We start from the raw sequence: 18,578 nt of genomic DNA, 5'->3' as shown, positions 1-18,578 counted from the left end.
TCCTCCCGCACAGGCTCGAGCCCAGCGCGGGGATGCCCAGCAGGCTGGATCTGCTTGTCAGTGTCGCTGTGGGGAGGAACAAGCAGCAGGGTTCGCCTTCCACAAAGCTCTGAGCTACAGGGGAAAGCTGTGAGTCGCCCTCTGGTGGAGGGAGTTTCAACGATCCAAACTGCTTTCTGTAGATCCAATGTGTAATCTGCAGAGCGCGCCTGGATTGTAATGCAGATTGCAATATGCAAGCCACACAAATTCGGTAAAGAACAAGTGCGGGATGCTGACAATGGGCCAGTGGAGTGCAAAGTACTATATATTAGTTTTTTAGACGCAGCTTCCTTGTATAGATTTTTATTGTTCTAAATAATCTAGAATCATATTGCCACTTCCCTCAGAGATTGGGAATATAGTAAGAATAGGCAATTCTTATATAGTGACAATACCGTGATCTTAAATTATCAACTTGTCAAACAATTGATAATTTCCTTCTTTTTTCCGTCTGAAGAGACCGATTGCTTAGATACATAAAAATAGATGCCTGGAAAACGTAGCCAAGTAATTTCTCTTGACAAATCTTCCGTTTTTGATAGTTTGGAACAGAGCCACTGTTTGGTGACTGGTAGACTCCAAGAGTTGCTTTAATTGATATGCTGAGACTGGGATGGACAGAGTACATTCGATTGTCTATATTACCTGCAATGCAATATAAATCAACTTCATTTGGCTTAATGTTTTAAATTCATTACGTCACTTATATTGATATTCAGTAATAAACCAGCATTTTTCCCCATGACATTAATTTTTTTAGTATTTCTGTTTCAAATAAATATCTTTACTTAGTGATTCGAAGTTGTTTACAATGTCATTTAATTCAGGTGAACACATATTTACATCTGCTGAATGTTCTGCCATAGTCAACCTTGACACAAAAAACAAACTACTTTGATGCGGCTGTTATCTTTTTAAAAATAAAAAGAAAATTAGAATATAAAAAAAGAAAATTGCAAGGATCCTAATGGAAATTCTACTGGGCAATAGATAATATATTTCTAGTCTACTACCAGCTAATGTAGAATTGCTGTATATACTACTTTCTTATCACATACATAGTTCAAACTGAGCTTCTGATATCCCACACCCAAAGACATGAACATATGCACGTGTATGTGTATATGTTTGTGTGTAGGTATACAGATAGATAAATCGATACAGATATGTACACCTGCATGTGTCTATACATATAGGTCTCTTCCTGGATATACAGATGTCTATAGGCATATACTCATATACATATACACATATGTGTGTGTATATACACACATACATTTATATATGTAAAGTTCTCTATATAAATTGTGTGTACACATATGTGTATATGTATGTATGCCTATGGACATATATACATCTACACACAGAGATACAGATGTCTATAGGCACATGTACATATACATATGTGTATATACAGAGAGAGAGAGAGAGAACTTTTAAAGACTTGGCTTCCGTTACTATGGGGGGCCACAATAAAAAATCTGAAGTCCTAGGTATGGCCCAAAAGACACTACATAATCTGACCATGGCTAGTTCTCTGGCCTCTTTCCTGCATTCTCTCCTGGCTTATTCTGCATGGGCCACGTCCATCAGCTTGATAAGGATGCCCTCACCTCAGCTCCTTTGCACTTGCTGTTACTTTTGCCTGTAATGCTCTTTATAGAGTTCCCTTCAAGTGAAGTCTTCCCTGATCATTCTACATCTCCTATCTGTCACTGTCTATCCACTTAACCTGTTTTAGTCTTCTTCATTGCATTAATTACCTCCTGAATTTATGTTATTTATTTTTTTAACATCTGCCTTCTCTATCAGGTTGTAACCTTCACCACAACAGTGGCTTTGTTTTCTTCATTGCTATATCTCTAGCACCTTGAACAGGAACTGAACCTTTAGACCCTCAATAAAAATTGGTTGAATAAACAAATGAGTTCTCTTTAACTTTCTAATAATGTGGTATACAACTGTAAGCTTCTTGAGAGCAGAAACTATATTTTAATTGTTATATATATGTATATATACATATGAGGGGCTCAATAAATATTTTTGACTTAATCGTATAAAAGGAAATACTGGGTAGGCTTATATATTTCACTTTTTCTAACATTGGGTTTATGTGAAGATAGAAGGTGTTCAGTGGATGTTTGTCAAATACATAAGTGGCAGAATGAACAAATAAATGCAAATATAAAGTAAAATATTTTCAAGTAGCAGGTACTCAGTGAATGTTGAATGCATTAATGAATGATCAAGTAAATGAAAATTTAAAGTTGAGCTTCAAATGCAAACTATTTTGGAACTGCAAAACAGGAAAGGTTGATAGGGATAAGTTTAATAAGGATAAAGGTTAACAGCTAGTTTAGTTTCATTTAGTGTATAGAGAAATTAACTGCCTATAACAACAACAGGAATTTCATAAAGTAATGGATTTAAAGATTGGCAAAAGTAGAGTATATATAGTCAAAACATAATCCAAGATTATTGCTCTTCTAATAGACGTTTATAACAAAATGTCTGAATTGTATACATTATGTTTTTTAGACCATGTTCCCAATGGCGTAGACAGCTATATTCAGAAATACTAAAACAATTTAGGTGTAAAAAGTCTAATTGCCGGGATTAGACTTTGTGCATGTCCTAATGTTATTTTCTTGAACATCTATTTGTGGAATGGACAAGTTTAGCTGGGGCACCAGAATTTTTAAGGTCTTTTATAACTTTTTAAAAGTTAAATTTAGTTTTCTGTTTTATTTTTATGTGTGTTTTCTGCTATTTATTTTTGCTTTTCTTTCTATGTGGGGGTAATTGGTGGATTAATTTTATGGAGTACAGCAGAAAAATACAGAGTGATTACATTATACCTCATTTACTTCACTACTTTTATACTTTAAAAATTTATTTGTATTTTTATTCCCAAACTGGCTCCAGGAAATACTGGAAATATTCATGTTTTGATACATACATTTTGAGGGGAGATAATTTTGAAAAGTTACTGCAGATTAGAAAAACAGGATTATGAAAGAACTGGATTAACCTTCATACACTCTTACTTCTAATTTGAATATCTGACTCTTGGCTGTGTAATTTAGGAAAGTTAGTGCATGTTAGAGTGGAGTAGAACCTTGGAATTATCTCAAACCAGCTTTTTCCCTTTATAGATGAGGAGTAGATGCCAAGACACTGTGTACAGAGCATACATACAAATATTTGGGCCGGGCGTGGTGGCTCATCCCTGTAATCACAGCACTTTGGGAGGCTGAGGTCAGGAGTTCGAGACCAGCCTGGCCAACATGGTGAAACCCTGTCTATACTAAAAATACAAAAAATTAACCGGGTGTGGTGGCGGGCGCATGTAATCCCAACTACTTGGGAGGCTGAGGCCGGATAATCGCTTAAAGCTGGGAGGTGGAGGTTGCAGTGAGCCGAGATCGCGCCACCGTGCTCCAGCGTGGGCGACAGGGCCAGACTCCGCCTCAAAAAAAAAAAAAAAAAAAAAAAAAAAAAAGGCAAAGAATAAAATGTAGGTTTCTTGATATCTAGGCCTTTGCCCTTTCCATACATCATTTTAATTTTTAATTATATATACACACAAATACACATACATGTATATGCAATTATTCATGTAATCATCTATATGTACATGGTCACACAAATTTAAAGTAATATCCAGTCTAATATCTATAATCTCTGTATAATATATTGCAGTCTTTTTTAAAAACATAGTGCAAGCTCCTTGAGACAGATATTGCAGCATATGCTTAAATTTCTTCCCCTCAAAACATCATTCTGGGCCCTGCGCACAGACAGGTGCATTATGAAATATGCTAAATAAAATTCAATTAGACAAAGAATTACACAACAATCGCCGTGGATCCGGGCCGGGCTTTGGTCCTTTCCCTGCTCAGGAGAAGCGCAGGTGAGCGAGTCCGCTCCGGCTCCTCGCCGGGGTTTAGGGGCGCCGCGGAGCCAGTTCCCTGGGAAGCTCTGGCGGCTGCTGCAGAGATTTCACCCTTTTGGGTTTTCCAGCCAGCAAGTACTTCTCAGAGCGTGGCGGGGTCTTCGGCCACACGCTCAGTTCCGGTCAGCCAGACGCGGAACTGAGGAGGCAGATTGGCGGGGGCAGGAAGTGCCGTAGAACGTACAAGGGACTTGGGCCGACCACCTTTTCGTCCCTGGAGGTGAGAGTGTAATCAGAGGCCCTGCGCTGCGGCGCCAGTTGCCGGGCAACCTGCAGACTCAGGCCTGGACTGACCAGACTCTCCTGTCTGAAGCTTTCTGAAGGCGGTTTTTGGAGGAATCGCGCTAGTTATTTTTCCAGCCCTTCTAACTCTGAACCTCTTCTTACTGAGCTGTTAGGTGAAATCAGGCTAGCTGTCTCTTGTGCCCCTCGCTTGTCCTGTGCAGGAATCCCAGATAGGTAGGGGATGGGGAATTCCTTCTGCTACACTGCAGGTGCTCTGAAGTATAATATAATTTGGGAGCCAGGGGAGTGATGTGGGTGAAAAAGGTGTTACTCTGTTTTGTTTGAAATTAGGAATGACCTAAGTTTGAATTCAGATATCTGGGTCTGTAGTCGTGTGGGATCCAACATAGACTTTGTCCCTACCTTCATGTAGCTTAAATACTAATTGTATTTACAGCTCTTTCTTTTTTCCTTATTTATGAGCTGAATTAAATCAGTTTTTTTTTTCATTTTTTTTCTGATTTGGTATAAGTAACATGATAGCCAGTAATACTACCAAGAGAGAAGGGATAATAATTGGAAGTGGAAATAGTCATCCTTAAAAAAAAAAAATGAGGGAAATGGGAAGTGTGTTCAGTTATTTTTGGTAGCGCTAAAGACATTAGCCAACAGTATTTATTATATGCTAGCAATATCACCCCATGACATGCAGCTATTTGGGGAAAGAAGCCATTTAGAAGTGCTATCCCTTCCTTTCTTTTGCTACTCCCTAGCTCCAATATAGCCCAGCTGGATATTCAGTGCTTAACGACAAAGACAACCCTTGGCATAGGTTTCAAAGATTTGCTCACAGCCAGTTGTTTGCTGATTCCTGTGCCACCAAGTTTAGATTTCTAATTCTTTAGTCCATACAGCTAATTCCCCTCGAATTCTTCTGCTACCTGTACCAGTGAGGATGTAGTACTGAAAAGAGATCTGAAACCCAAGTAGTGAATTCGGGTCTGCAATAACTGGCAAACCATTTAGCAAAGTACAGTTCACTTTTCTGGGTCTCAGCTGGCTCGGTTTGAAAATCAGAAGGTTGAGCTGTTTTTGTCTTTGAAGCCCTGTCAAAATCTTAAAATCATCTACATAGGGTGTCAATTGCCTGACTGCTCTAATTCTACAGATGCGGAAGTGTTCCATATATGACGGCATTGCCCTTTGAATACTCTTACTATATCTAAGTTAACCACTTTTGTGTTATGGCATTCTGAATTAAGTGACTTTACTTATTTAAAAAACATTTGTTAAGTTCCTACTACATTGTGGGCTTTCTAAATCCTGAGACATAGGGTGAGCAAATATGAGGCTTACAGTCTAGCATTAAGGACTAATAGTTACAATGCAATGCTTTAAACATCTTATCTAATTGAAGATAGAATTTATATGTTGGCCTTGTGATTATGTTACAGTTAGATGCAGAGAAATGAAAGGAATCTAAGAATATGTGTAAAATGTATACATGTATTTTGCTATGCATTAATTTACTATTGATTAAATATTTACTACCTATGCTTTATTAAGGGCAGGAGACACGAACTTTCATGGTCTTGACAGTTTATTAGGGAAATGAAAATCTAATGACAGTGAAGAGTGAAGACTGTCCTGATTGGGGAAGTAGAGGAACTAGGGGTCCTGGACATTTGAGGATTTAAATGTTGCTGCTTTTTAAATTTGCAAATAAATTATACTGATTTGAAATGACTTATAGTGATTTGAAATAGCTATAACTGTTACTAGGATATAAACAATTGAGAGACTAATGTGTGGAGAAAATCACTTTGCTGATTGTTCAGCATCCTTATCTCAACTTGGGTTGGTTAGCGAGTAATCATCATTGCAAATACAATAATTTGTGTGATTAAACAACCAACCTAACCCTGGCCTCCAAAACAAAACAATAGCAGCTTTTAAAAGTTGCTTCTTTGTGAAAAATAGCTCTGGAAAGAAAGCCATCTGTAGTGCTATAGGAGAATTTTTGAGTCTAATGATTTGTATTTTTTTTCCAGAATATGTTTACTATTGGTTGATAAGTCTCCTGACTTGACTTAGAGTGGAATTCTAGGCTTATGGCAAGGAATTTTTAGAGGAAGAGGCTCTAGGGATGGGGTGAAGAGAACCATATAGATAAGTTAGTAAGGAATTGGGATATCTTTCAGGTAAGATTTCATTGGCCATGAAATAAAAATATATTTTAATAATAATGATGGCTACCATTTATTGAATGTTACATTATTCTAACAGGAAAAGTACTAACATTAAATTCATTTTACCTATTATGTAGAAACATTGGTTCATAAAGATTTTTTACTCAAACTTAAATTATGTGAAAGTGGCAAAAATCAGGATTACAATGTATGTCTAATTCTAAGCTGGCAGGATGCCATGCTCTCTTTCCTTTAAAAAACAAAACAGAAATAATTTATTGTTAAAATAAATCCAAGACTATAGAAAAAGAAAGTATGAATAAATATCTAAATGTGAAATTATCCTTAGTAATATAAAGGTGAAGTATAAAATATACAAAATTTCAATGAAATGTATTCATTTGATTTTTATTTTGTACATATTTGCAAATTGATTACTTTCAACATCCTTTTGTAAGCATTTTTACCAATCACCACATTATTACTAATTGGACCATTTACTCCATTTTATTCTTTGTTCTAGATGAAGAATACTGCTTGTTAAAAGTATTTTCATCAGGCTACTCTGGCAAAACCGAAACTCATAAAGGTTTGGGAAATGAGTAAAGGAAATAAAGGTATATCTCATGGTGGTAGTACAGAAGAGGGAGATGCATTGGTTTTCTATTTTTGCTGTGAAAAAAATTTAAATTTAGTGGTTTAAAACAACATAAATTTATTTTATAGTTGGAGGTCAGAAGTACAACATTCGTCTTAAGGGGCTAAAATCAGGCTGTCAACAGGGCAGGTTCTTTCTGGAAGCACCAGAGGAAAATCCATTCCTTGCCTCTTCTGCCTTCTGGAGGCTGCTCATGACCTCTTCCTCCATCTTCAGAACCAGAATGCTTGACATCTTCACCCCTCTCTGTCGTATGCTTCCATCCTTACATCTTCTCTGTTTCACTCTGTTCTTTCTGCTTCCCTCTTATAAGGATTCTGGTTACACTGAGCCCACCAGAGAATCCAGGATAATCGCCCCATCTTAAAATTCTTAATTCAAACACATCTGAAGTCCTTTTTGTCATGTAAGGTGGTATATTTACAGGGTCTGAGCATTAAGACATGGCCTTCTTTGGGGGCCCATTATTCATGCTAACACAGGGCATAATGTGATTGCCCTACAAAAAGTTGATATTGGTAAAAGCACCAAAAGTGATTAACCATATGATTTTTTTCCAGGTAAACTTGTTGGGTAATTTGTATGACTTATTTAAAATTAGAGTAGGAATTATCATTTAACATTTACTCTACCTTTTTCAAAGTATACTGCATGATAAATACAGGAACTTGAATGGATTTAGAGGTTAAAGGAGTTGCTGCCACTTCTAGGAGCCAAATTCAGCCATTCTTTGGAAGAAAGAGGCCACTACAAGTATGTGAACTATATAATTTTCTTCTTTCAGGATGACTTATTAAATAATTTTTTGATCTTTTCTTTGTGTTTTGTGATTACTTATATTTACAGATATTTAGGATCAGCATTTTCTAGATTTGAAGAATGGAACCACCAAAATTGAAGATAATAATTACTTGAAAATTTGCCACTGCTTGAATTAGTTTTATTTTTTAAAATTAAACTTATTGTATAATTATTGTTATTTAAGAGTATCTGTTTAAGGAAAATATAAAAAAAGACAAAAAGTAGAATGTAATTTTTACAGTTGCTACCAATATCACAAAAAAAGCACAAGTCAGGTAACATTTCAGAAATAGGGTGTAAGTGCTGATGGGTGAATTATTTTCTATTTTTTTTTAACTTGAAGTTCTCCTAAGACTCATATATATCTTCTATTTCATGGTGGCTAAGCTTGTTGTAATTTTCATGCCTTGCACAATGTTTTTGGCAACAAGATGGAATGTTGACAAACACAAGCATGTGTTTGTTACTTTCTTTCTCAAACCCTTCACTGTCTTCCCATTACCTTAAAAACAAGGTCCAAGTTCCCTAACTTGTACTATAAGGTAACAACTTGGCCCTACCCCCCTCACACTCTGGATTTTACCCCTTTCCAAATGCTGACTCTTATCTGGAGGCCTGTGCAGCACAAGTTGTTTCCTAGCTGAATCAATTTTCTTTCTTCTCTTTTCATCTGGCTAACTCCTCCTTATCTTTCAGAACTCCTGTTAAAGGTTGCCTTAAGAAAAAAACAAAACAAAACAAACAAACAAAAATAAGCTTCCCAAATTCCCTAGAGTAGGTTGGGTATACTGCTATGTAGTTACTCTGTTACAGTCTGATTTTTCCCATTACTGTTTATCTGAGAGAACGTCTCCAGCAGAGTGCTATGTGGGTGGGGATTATCTGTTTTGCTTGCCGTTTTATCTGTGTCTCAAGCACAGTAGGAAGGGGCTTAATACACATTTATTATATGGCGTTTACTGAGAAAAAATATAATTAGCCTTATTGCATTGACTCATTGTATATCTCTTAAAGTATAAAGGGTATATTCATGTTCATACCGATTCAAATTTTTTTTTTTAAATTAAAGCAAAGGTGGACTTCTGAATCATGGACAAACCGGCATTCTTGCCCACCAGTGTAAGTTATGTTTCTTCACATTTGGACTGTTTAATGGGCACATATTTATCATACATTGACTAATTAAAAAAGAAAGCAAAATTATATATGTAGCTATGATTGTGAACCACAGAAAAATCTATACACATATGGATAGCCTGAAAATTACTATACCAAAATTAAAATAGCTTTTGTGATAAGATGGTAGAATTATAGGTAATACTTCTTTGGTTTTTTTATTTTCCTTAATATGTTTTACATTTTCCTGAAAAAGTGAAAATATTATTTCATTTGGAAAATTCAACTATATGCATTTATTAAAGAGATATGTAAATGTTTATCCTTGTATAATTCATATAGTTGACATGAATTTAAGGATAATTATGTCTGTTTTAATTTTGAGGAATATGACAATTTTATCAATCTTAAAATTATTTTATTTTTGGTTTAGAATATATTAATTTGTGTTTTATGTTATATGTTATTTTGACTTTTAAAATTTGAAATAATACGATTTTTCTATTCTTTCAAGTATTTTAGATTATAGAGGCTCTTTAAAAATACAAATTTAAAAACTTAGTAATTTACTAGGCTAAACCAGAGAGTATTGACATTTCTGAAGATCAAAATGAATAAACATCAACATTTATGTGGTTCTGTGTGACAGATTACCTGTGTGCTCATCTTGACATAAAGAATAGAGTTAGGGGCAAGCACTAGATCCAAGATATTGAGTATGTAACAATGGCTGTGTTGTTTGTGTACAGAGAAAAGTTTAAGGACTGGTTTTCTGAAAGTGTATTATAAGTTTATTGTAAATTTTACTTGTTTATTATAAAGAAATTTAAGCATATATTAAGTTGATTGTAGCTTTTACTGATATAAAGGACATGTAGCAATCAATTTACAAATATTAATCAAATATATAGTCTCTCTTGTAGATTCCATATAGCCAGTAGATTTTCACATAATTGTCTCTCTGTTTTTTTGCTGAACTCTGTATCCCTAGCTAACCTATGGTTGCAATTGATGAACCTGTGTAGTTCCAGCATGAATATTGGTTAATATTTTTATTTACTTTAAAAAGTGACATGAGTGATTTCTTTGCTGAGTCAAATAATAGTTTTGAATATAAAACCACATTTCTTCAGTGTGTTTTGAGGCTATTCACTGTGTGACAGGTATAGACATGATATAATTTTAGGTTGAATCTGCATTGTTAACATTTTTCTCCAACATTTGTTACAGTTTCAGAAATCAACCAAATATTAAACCAAGTCCTATTCATAGCATTTGCCAATTGCAGTGTAAATAATCCCACCAAGGCTGATTTCAGCGTACCTATATGACATCACTGAGCACAGAATTGGAAAGAGGTGCACACTATTAAACTACCATAGAGATAGGATAGACATAGATAATCTCTAGAGCACAGATAATAGCAAAGTACAGTGAAATCATCGGGAAGTGATGAATTTTGAGTATTTATTTTTAATATAACTTAATTGTAAATTTATATATATTTTTAATGATGGATGGGTTTAACAACCAGCTTGAAAAATTACTGAGCATTTAACAAAAGCCTATCACAAGCCAGTAGAAGCCACGGCACCATTGGTTTCAGTGTACCTGTTTATAAAAGATGTAACACATAAGATTTGCAGTTGTTAAAATTTCATGTTAAAAAGTTACGAGATACATAGATTATTTCTTTCAGGGTCCCACGACTTGATTTGGGAAGCCTTGTTGACTCTGATGATGAGGTAATTTTTATTTAGTATTTAATATAATAAACATTAAAACATAATATTACACATAGAATATAAGAAGTATCATTAATTTTATTTTTTAGGACAATTTTTCATATATTCCACTTAGTACAGCAAACCCGCCAAATTCATCTTCTACTCTTGGTTGGGTCACACCATGTCAAACTCCATATACTCAGCATCATCTAAATAAATTGGCTAGTATTTATTTGCTTATCAATTTTCAGAATTATAGTATGCATTATTAGCACTGGATTTAATCTCAATAAAATTAAAAAATTTTGTTATGTTCAATCGATGTTTTGCCAAGTTTAAATATTTTATGTGTTAGAATACCAAACCATAATGTTAGTGAAATGATTTTTACTTGTTTTACATCTTGTCACACATTGAAATTGGTATTTTAAAATTTTTTTTGAAATCAGTAAAGTACAGGTATATCCTAATATGGAATTGAGGAATTTTTTAAAATATGGCAAACTCTTAGATCAGATATTGCTAGTTTAGCAATGTAAGACTGCTTTCCTGGAAACTGATTCATACTTTAGGCTACTGGGATACTATGGAGTAAGTAGCTATGCTCATTCCAAGTTGTCTCCTTGGGACATGTTTATGCTTCAAACATATCTAGTGTTTTGTTCACAATGTGAATATAAATCCTGACTAGTATAGGAGTAGGGCTTTTCTGTTTTTGTTAGTCTTTTCATATAGCTGACTCTATTCATGTTCTTAGCTTCATTTTGGAAAACTGCATGAATAATATCCTGAAGCTTTGCTTCATCCTTCTCTGGGTTAGACATGGATATCCTCAACACTTTTCAAGGATTGGACTGGCTGTATAAAAAAGCTCCTTTTGGAGTGTCTGTCCCTCCCTGGGTCAATACAGTATGCCCTTGTATTTGTATAGCACTTCTTTTAGATTTCTCTTATCCACTGACTCCATTGTCTCTCACTCCCATGGAAATATGGTAGGGAACCAAATAATATTTAGGTCACTGTTTTCTATTGGGAAAATAGAATGAAGTTTTCTGTAAGCACATGCTTTACTGAGTGGCAGCAAAATGGTTCAAAGTATTTTTTAAGTAAAACTTTTATTTCCTTGAATGCAAATTCAAATGAGGACATTTGTTTACTTTTGGTTTAAGAGAAAAACAGATTTTATTTGCAAATGTTTCCATGTTTGCAAATAGAATATCTTGATATTCTAGAAATGACAACCAATGCTCAGTATTAGTGATCTTCAATTGCTATGTCTATTATGAAAAGAAAGATTAACAGTGGAGTTCTTCTGAGGCAGAAGAAAAGCTTATCTAAAAATCCTAAGAAGAAAGATAAATCAATTTTTCTCCTCTTAAATGCTATTGGAACCAGAATGGATCTTCAGCTAGGAAACAGGGTACAAGCTTACTAGTATTTAAGGTAAGTGCCCATTCTTAGCAGTTCTGTCTGCTCTGATTGGTCAGTGATGCTGTCTATACCAGTTGAATGTCTTAAATACTATCTCTGCTTAGAACATTGACTATAATGGTCATTTTTAAGGAGTAAATGCTAAGATAAATGATAAACCTGTTAATTCCAATAAGGAAAATTAGTAATTTTTTTCTGACAGCATTCTTTTTTCTTTTTACCTATAGGATCAGAACATGATACCTGAAAATTTGCCAGCACCAACAGACAAATATAAACTAAAATATCAGCAATATAAAACGGAAAAGAAAGAGGGCTATAAGCAGTATAGTCAGATAGATGCAGAGAATACAAACTCAAATGTTACACATCAACAGTCTCCAACAAACAAGATAGATGAAAAGGTAATGTATGAGGCTTTAAAAAATTCTAATTAAATTTAAAGAAAACTGCATGTATTATAGAAATCTCTTTTTGGGTGACATGTCTTGCTATTTAGTCATAATAAGTATAATAGCTAACATTTATTTCTGTTTATCAAGGACTGTTGTAAATATTTTAGTTATATTAGCTAGTTTGTTCTTCACAACAAATTTAACGGGTTATTGTAATCATTTTCTGACAAAAAAGTTATAGCCATATAGTTTAGTCACTTTTTCTCTGATAGAAGTTTTTCACGTACCTTGGGATTAGAAATAAGACAGTATTACGTATTTTGTTGATGTAGCTGTCTTGAACTCAGTTGGTCTGAGAGTCTATATTTTAAAATTGATAAGTAGTTTGAGACTTTATAGTCTGTTTTGTGCAAAAACTACTATCACTTCATTACTGTCTTTTGTCACATTATGGGAAGTGGTTTTTTAACATCATGAATTGCTGAAATTGTTATGTTTTATGTAATATTAATTGGGTATAAATTCATTATTAATGAATATAATAATAAACATAATAATTGTAATGGCTTTCATAATCATACATAAAAAGTCAGTCTTGATTTTTGGAAGGAATAATTTGAAAAATAGGATACTACTGGCCATAAAGAAGAGAATATATAGATAGAATTTTTAATTCAGTTAACTTTTTGTAAGAATAATGTGTTTTCAGGATGGTTTTAATGTTGTATTTGCTTAGCATTTTTCTGTAGCTAAAAAATAATAAATTTATAAGTAGGTGTGACATGTCAACTATTTTTTAACCCGGTAGAAACTATCTAGAATTAAATAAATTACATAGTGTTTAGCTGAAAGAGTAACAAAATTAATGGGATTATTTAGTCTTTCTTATTTTAAAAACATTTTTGTAGACCCAAATATAAACACAGAAATATGATAATCTGGTGTCTATAATACTAGGCAAGATAATTTCATAACCTTTTAGCATCTCACCATGTATTGTTTGCAAGATATACAAAGTGATATTTAGATCACTGTATAGATATTGGGAAAACAGAATGAAGGTTTCTGTAAGCACATGCTTTACTGAATGGCAGGAAAATGGTTCAAAATATTTTTTAAGTAAAACTTTTATTTCCTTGAGTGCAAATTCAAATGAGGACTTCTTTTATTTTTGGTTTAAGAGAAAAACAAATTTTATTTGCAGATTTTCCATAAAATTGGTAAGTATTTATATAGTAAGAATAAAGAGTTTTATAGAAGCCAATATGCACCTAAATTCTTCTGGAAAATATGCTGTTTTGCTGCTTTGATTTTTAGAATCTATATTAAAGGTGTGAAATTATTAAGTTTAATATGTTTTTAGTGGTTCCTTTAGAAGAACTTCTAGTTAAAAAGCATTTCTGTAGATTCTGTATAATAATTTTGTGCTTAAGGGGTTTGAGGAACTTATTTGATGTCTTTTTAAATTATACCATTATGAGAATCAAAACTGCTATATAAGTGGCCTATTAGTAAATTCTATTACAATTATATGAATTAACACTAGTAATCTCTGGAAATAGAAGACATCCCTGATATCAGAAATATAAGCCCCTCTTTAAAGCAGGGATCAACATGTAAATTGATTCTCTTTACTGGTAAAGCAAAGCTCAGATTAGAAATATTTAGGATCCAAGGCAATCACTAAAGGCTATAGTTGCTAACTAATCAGTCTGATACATGAGTCAACTGATAATCAGTTGAACTGTAAAATAGAAGTTTGACTTTGCTTGATTCTTGTCTTAGTTCATTTTGTGTTGCTGTAAAGAAATACCTGAGGCTGGGTAATTTATGAAGAAAGAAGGGTTTATTTGGCTTCATGAGTCTGTTGGCTAGAAAGCTGAAGATTGGGGACCTGTTAAGAGCTTCAGGTTGCTTCTACTCATGGCGGAAGGTGAAGGGAAGCCAGCATGTGCAGAGATCACTTAGCAAGATAGGAGACAAGAGAGCACGTGGAGGTGCCAGGCTCTTTTGAACAACCAGCACTCTTGGGAAATAATAAAATGAAAACTCACTCACCTCCAAGGGACAACACTGATCATGAGAGATCAACCTCCATGACCCAAACACCATTCCGACATTGGGGATGAAATTTCAACATGAGGTTTAGAGGGGACAAACATCCAAACCATGGCAATTCTAATGGTAAATTTCCTTTGTTGAGTTTTCCTTCCACTTACTATAAAAGCTGATGAATCTCTTGTTATCAGATTGTTTTGTTACCTAAAATGCAAATTTATGTGTACATGTCTATTTTTAAAATAATGAAACATCTTGAAATTAAACATGAAAATCATTAAACTTCAATTTTGTTGAAAATAATCTTAATTTCCTAATTGTACTTATTATTCATTTCAAATATCTCTTTCTTCACTCTAAAGAAACCTTTTTAATTGTATAAATGATCAATATAATGTATTCATTTATTATTTATTCTTTCAACAAATAGTTGCTGAGTGCTTAACTTTACGCAATATCCCTGTCCAGGCACTGGGGGTAAGTCAGTGAATAAAACAGACAAAAATTTCTGCCTCTAAAGAGCTTATATCCTAATGGAAGGAAATGGCAAGGAGAAAAAAACATCAATCAATGGAATGATTAATCGGTCAACCCAGCTAGTATGACACACGTGAAAAGTATGGTGTATAGAAGGGATCTAGGAAAGTCAGGGCTTTGGGTATGGGATAGCAATTTGTATAGGATCACAGGGGAGACCTTTAGATAAGATAGCATTTTAGCACACACCTGAGGAGCAAGCTAGTCAGGAGAAACTCTGTGTCATGAGTAAGGGAGTTTAAAAAATATTGAGGAGGACAGTGTGGTCAGAAGAGGGAGAACAAGGGAGAGATGGAAGGAGGTTGGTCAGAGAGTTAAAGGGAGTTTGGGAGGCAGCTCAGGGAGGTCACACAAGCCATGTAAGGACTTTGTCTTTTTCTGTGAGGCAGAAAGCTACTTTGTTCTTTTGAGGATGGTCTTTATTGAGAATAGGACAAAGATGAAAGCAGGAAGACCTTTGAGGAGGCTGTCACAATAATCGAGGCAAAATTTGATGATGATGGCTTGGACCTAGGTGATGGTAGCTTCAGACTTGGAACCTTTTAGTGTCTCACAAAGTCATGTTGTTGATAGATTCTGAAGGTAGGGCTAAGAAGATTTTTGAATGGATTAATTGTAAACTTGAGAGAAAGGGAAGACCAAGAATGACTTTACGAGGATTAATTTCAGGACATTAAACCAGGCACAGAAAGACAAATACTCTATGTTTTCACTTATATGTGGACTCTAAAAAAGTTGAACCCACAGAAGCAGAGAGTAGACTATTGGTTGCCAGGGACTCGGGGGGAGGGGTTGGGAAAATGGGGACTTGGTCAACGGATATGAACTTTCAGTTATACGATAAATAAGTTCTGAGGGACTACTGTATTTGTGGTGATTATAGTTAATCATACTATATTTGTTTTCCTAGAAATTTGATAAGAAAGCGGATTTTAAGTGTCTTAACAACACACACACACACATACGCAGACAAATACAAATGGTAACTATGTGTGGTGATGGATGTATTAATTAATTTGATTGTGATAATCATTACATTATCTATCTGTATATCAAATCATCATATTGTACACACTGCATATTTACAATTTTTATTGTCAATTAAATATTTTAAAATAAAAAAAGAATGGATCTAAGGCTTTTGGCCTAAGAGGGTTACCATTAACTGGAGGTAGGGGAAGACTGTAAAGAAGTCTGCTTTTGGGAGGTTAAATTTGAAATATTAAGTGGAAATGTCAGTTTTCCTTTTGTAAAAGGTTGAAAACAAGCTGACACAAAATAAAATTATTTCGAAAGTGTTTTCAACCTGAACAAAATACAGTGCTTTGCTTATATTTGAATATATGTATTAAATTAATCTGCTTAATTTACCTATATAATGCTAAGCATTTTTTGGTGCCTGTTTAAATAAATCACTATTTAGAAAGAAGTATATTAGTGGGTAAACAAATAAAATGATAAAGTATCCTCATAAATTGAGTTTTAAATAGTAAATACCTAAGCTAGGTTCATTATTCGTTTATTGAATAAATATTTATCGAGTGCTCACGTTGTATTATCCTGTTCTGCAACCAGGGATATGGCAATAAAAATGACAGACAAGGTTCCTGCTTTCATGGAACTTACATTAGGAGAGGCAAGCAATAAAGCCTAAACAAATATATAACAAAATTTTATACAGCAATCAAAGGTCATAAAGACAGAGAGGAGTATTAAGGTAGAGTATGACCTTTCAAGGAAGATCTAAAGTAAGAATAAGCCCTGGGAGGAAGAAATCTTGAAATCTGTAAAGGTTTTGACAAGTTGCTATCTTATTGGAACCTTTTTTTTTTGTTTTGCTGAGGTAGCATAAACACATCTCATAGTCAAAGAACAATTTGATGTTTATCTCTTTAGCATCCCAAATAATCTTTTACCTCGAAGGTTACACTCATCTTTTAGTATTTTATTTCTGAATTAAGTTTTATAATGGAGTAGACATGCCCACATTTATTAATTTTTCAAAGATTCAAATTGGGCAATAATAATTATAATAGTTGCTAACTTTTATGTAATGCCTACTGTGTCAAGTAGTTTTTATAAAGTGTTGGGCATGTATTATCTCTTAATCCTTTTTGTTTCTGGTGAAGTAGTTTCTATTATTAATTCACATTTTATCTATGAGTAAACTGAGACACAGAGAACAGAGAGGTCATCTAGCTGGCAACTGGAAGAGCTGGATTCAAATATAAGCAATCTGATTTTGAGAGCCTGTACTTTTAACTGCTGTACAAATAGTCACTGAGATATTCCGTGGTTATCTATTCCCATATTTTGTTAAAAACAAACATTCTAAATATGTGTATGATGCTTCATTTATTTCTTTCATGCATAGTGCGTGCAACATAAAGAAGCCAACACAGATGACCTTACAACTCTGGATAGGAAAGCCCTCTTACAGCAAGGTTATGCGGACAACCCTTGCGATAAACAACAGAGGGCAAGAAAATTGGATGCAGTAAGTTGTCAGCATTTTTACTTATTTGGTGAGCCATTAATCTAATTTGCTTTCTAAGATTTTAAAGACTGAATGGAATAAATAATTGCAACAATTGAATTTGGACTTGGGTGAATATTCATTAATGGAAAATTGAGTCCTTGTTTTTATAAATGATTGAATTGTGTTTGGTATATATTCTGTAGAAAATTGTCTTGAGTCTTTAGGTGTTTGAAACATTTATTTTATACTGTTCAAAATGTGAGTTGGCTGCTATTTATGTTAGTGAGTTTATTTGGTGTCACCTCCTCACCCCCGAAAAGCAACCTGGTTATTTTTTTTGAAGTAGTGAGCTACCAACATTAGATACATTCAGGCTAATTAAGGAAATTCCAGAAATAAGTTATTTTTCTTTTTTAGGAAAAGTGAAACAAAACTCCAGATGCTCAATATTAACTTTCAATTATATCTTTTACAGAATCAATTAGGTTGGCAAGTATGGTTTAGCCCAGTTCTGGCACAAATAGATAATTAAAACATTTCTGTAATGTTCTGGGGTAAAGGTACCAAGCTGCTTGGAACTGGAGGTCACTGACCACCTCAGACACCCAAATGATTAATGTCTTAGGCATACTTATAACAGATTGTTGGAATGCCAGTGTGGTGGCTCACAAGTTGGGAAAAGTCTGGTTTTGATAGCATAAATAGTAACAAAGCAATATGGATTTAGTTAGTTACATTACTATTATCATTGAGTGGAGATTCAACATATGTTTTATTTGGGTCACAGTCATCCAGAATCAATTATGTCTGAATTAATAGCAATATATAATCAATCTCTGGACTATGTGAACTGATTTTCTGTGGATGTCCTAAGTTGCAAATTTGTGAGTTCTTTTACTTAAACCACATGCACATTTTTTTCTTTTTGGTGCCTATTATTATTTGGGTATTTATGTTTAATAGAA

General features: G+C 34.0%; 1 protein-coding gene across 12 annotated transcripts in view; it reads left to right on the top strand.

The window, feature by feature from the left end:
• The first annotated feature begins 7 nt into the window (after nt 1-7).
• The window catches only part of CAPS2 (calcyphosine 2), a 64,400-nt gene continuing 45,829 nt past the window's right edge, over nt 8-18,578 (top strand). The window contains exons 1-6 of one of the 12 annotated variants that reach the window (XM_021922611.2): nt 8-253; nt 7,713-7,822; nt 8,940-8,989; nt 10,686-10,731; nt 12,372-12,548; nt 17,509-17,631. In XM_021922611.2, coding sequence (XP_021778303.2) covers nt 7,742-7,822; nt 8,940-8,989; nt 10,686-10,731; nt 12,372-12,548; nt 17,509-17,631 — 477 coding nt within the window. In that variant the 5' untranslated portion in view covers nt 8-253; nt 7,713-7,741. Of the gene's footprint in view, nt 254-3,878; nt 7,823-8,939; nt 8,990-10,685; nt 10,732-11,046; nt 12,157-12,371; nt 12,549-17,508; nt 17,660-18,578 lie in introns of those variants that run through there. The other 11 variants (XM_021922610.2, XM_021922609.2, XM_021922619.2 and 8 more) reach the window with 11 other exon arrangements.

The sequence above is a fragment of the Papio anubis genome, chromosome 9 (genome assembly GCF_008728515.1).
Source record: "Papio anubis isolate 15944 chromosome 9, Panubis1.0, whole genome shotgun sequence".
NCBI lineage: Eukaryota > Metazoa > Chordata > Mammalia > Primates > Cercopithecidae > Papio > Papio anubis.
This window is presented reverse-complemented; position numbering and strand designations above follow the sequence as displayed.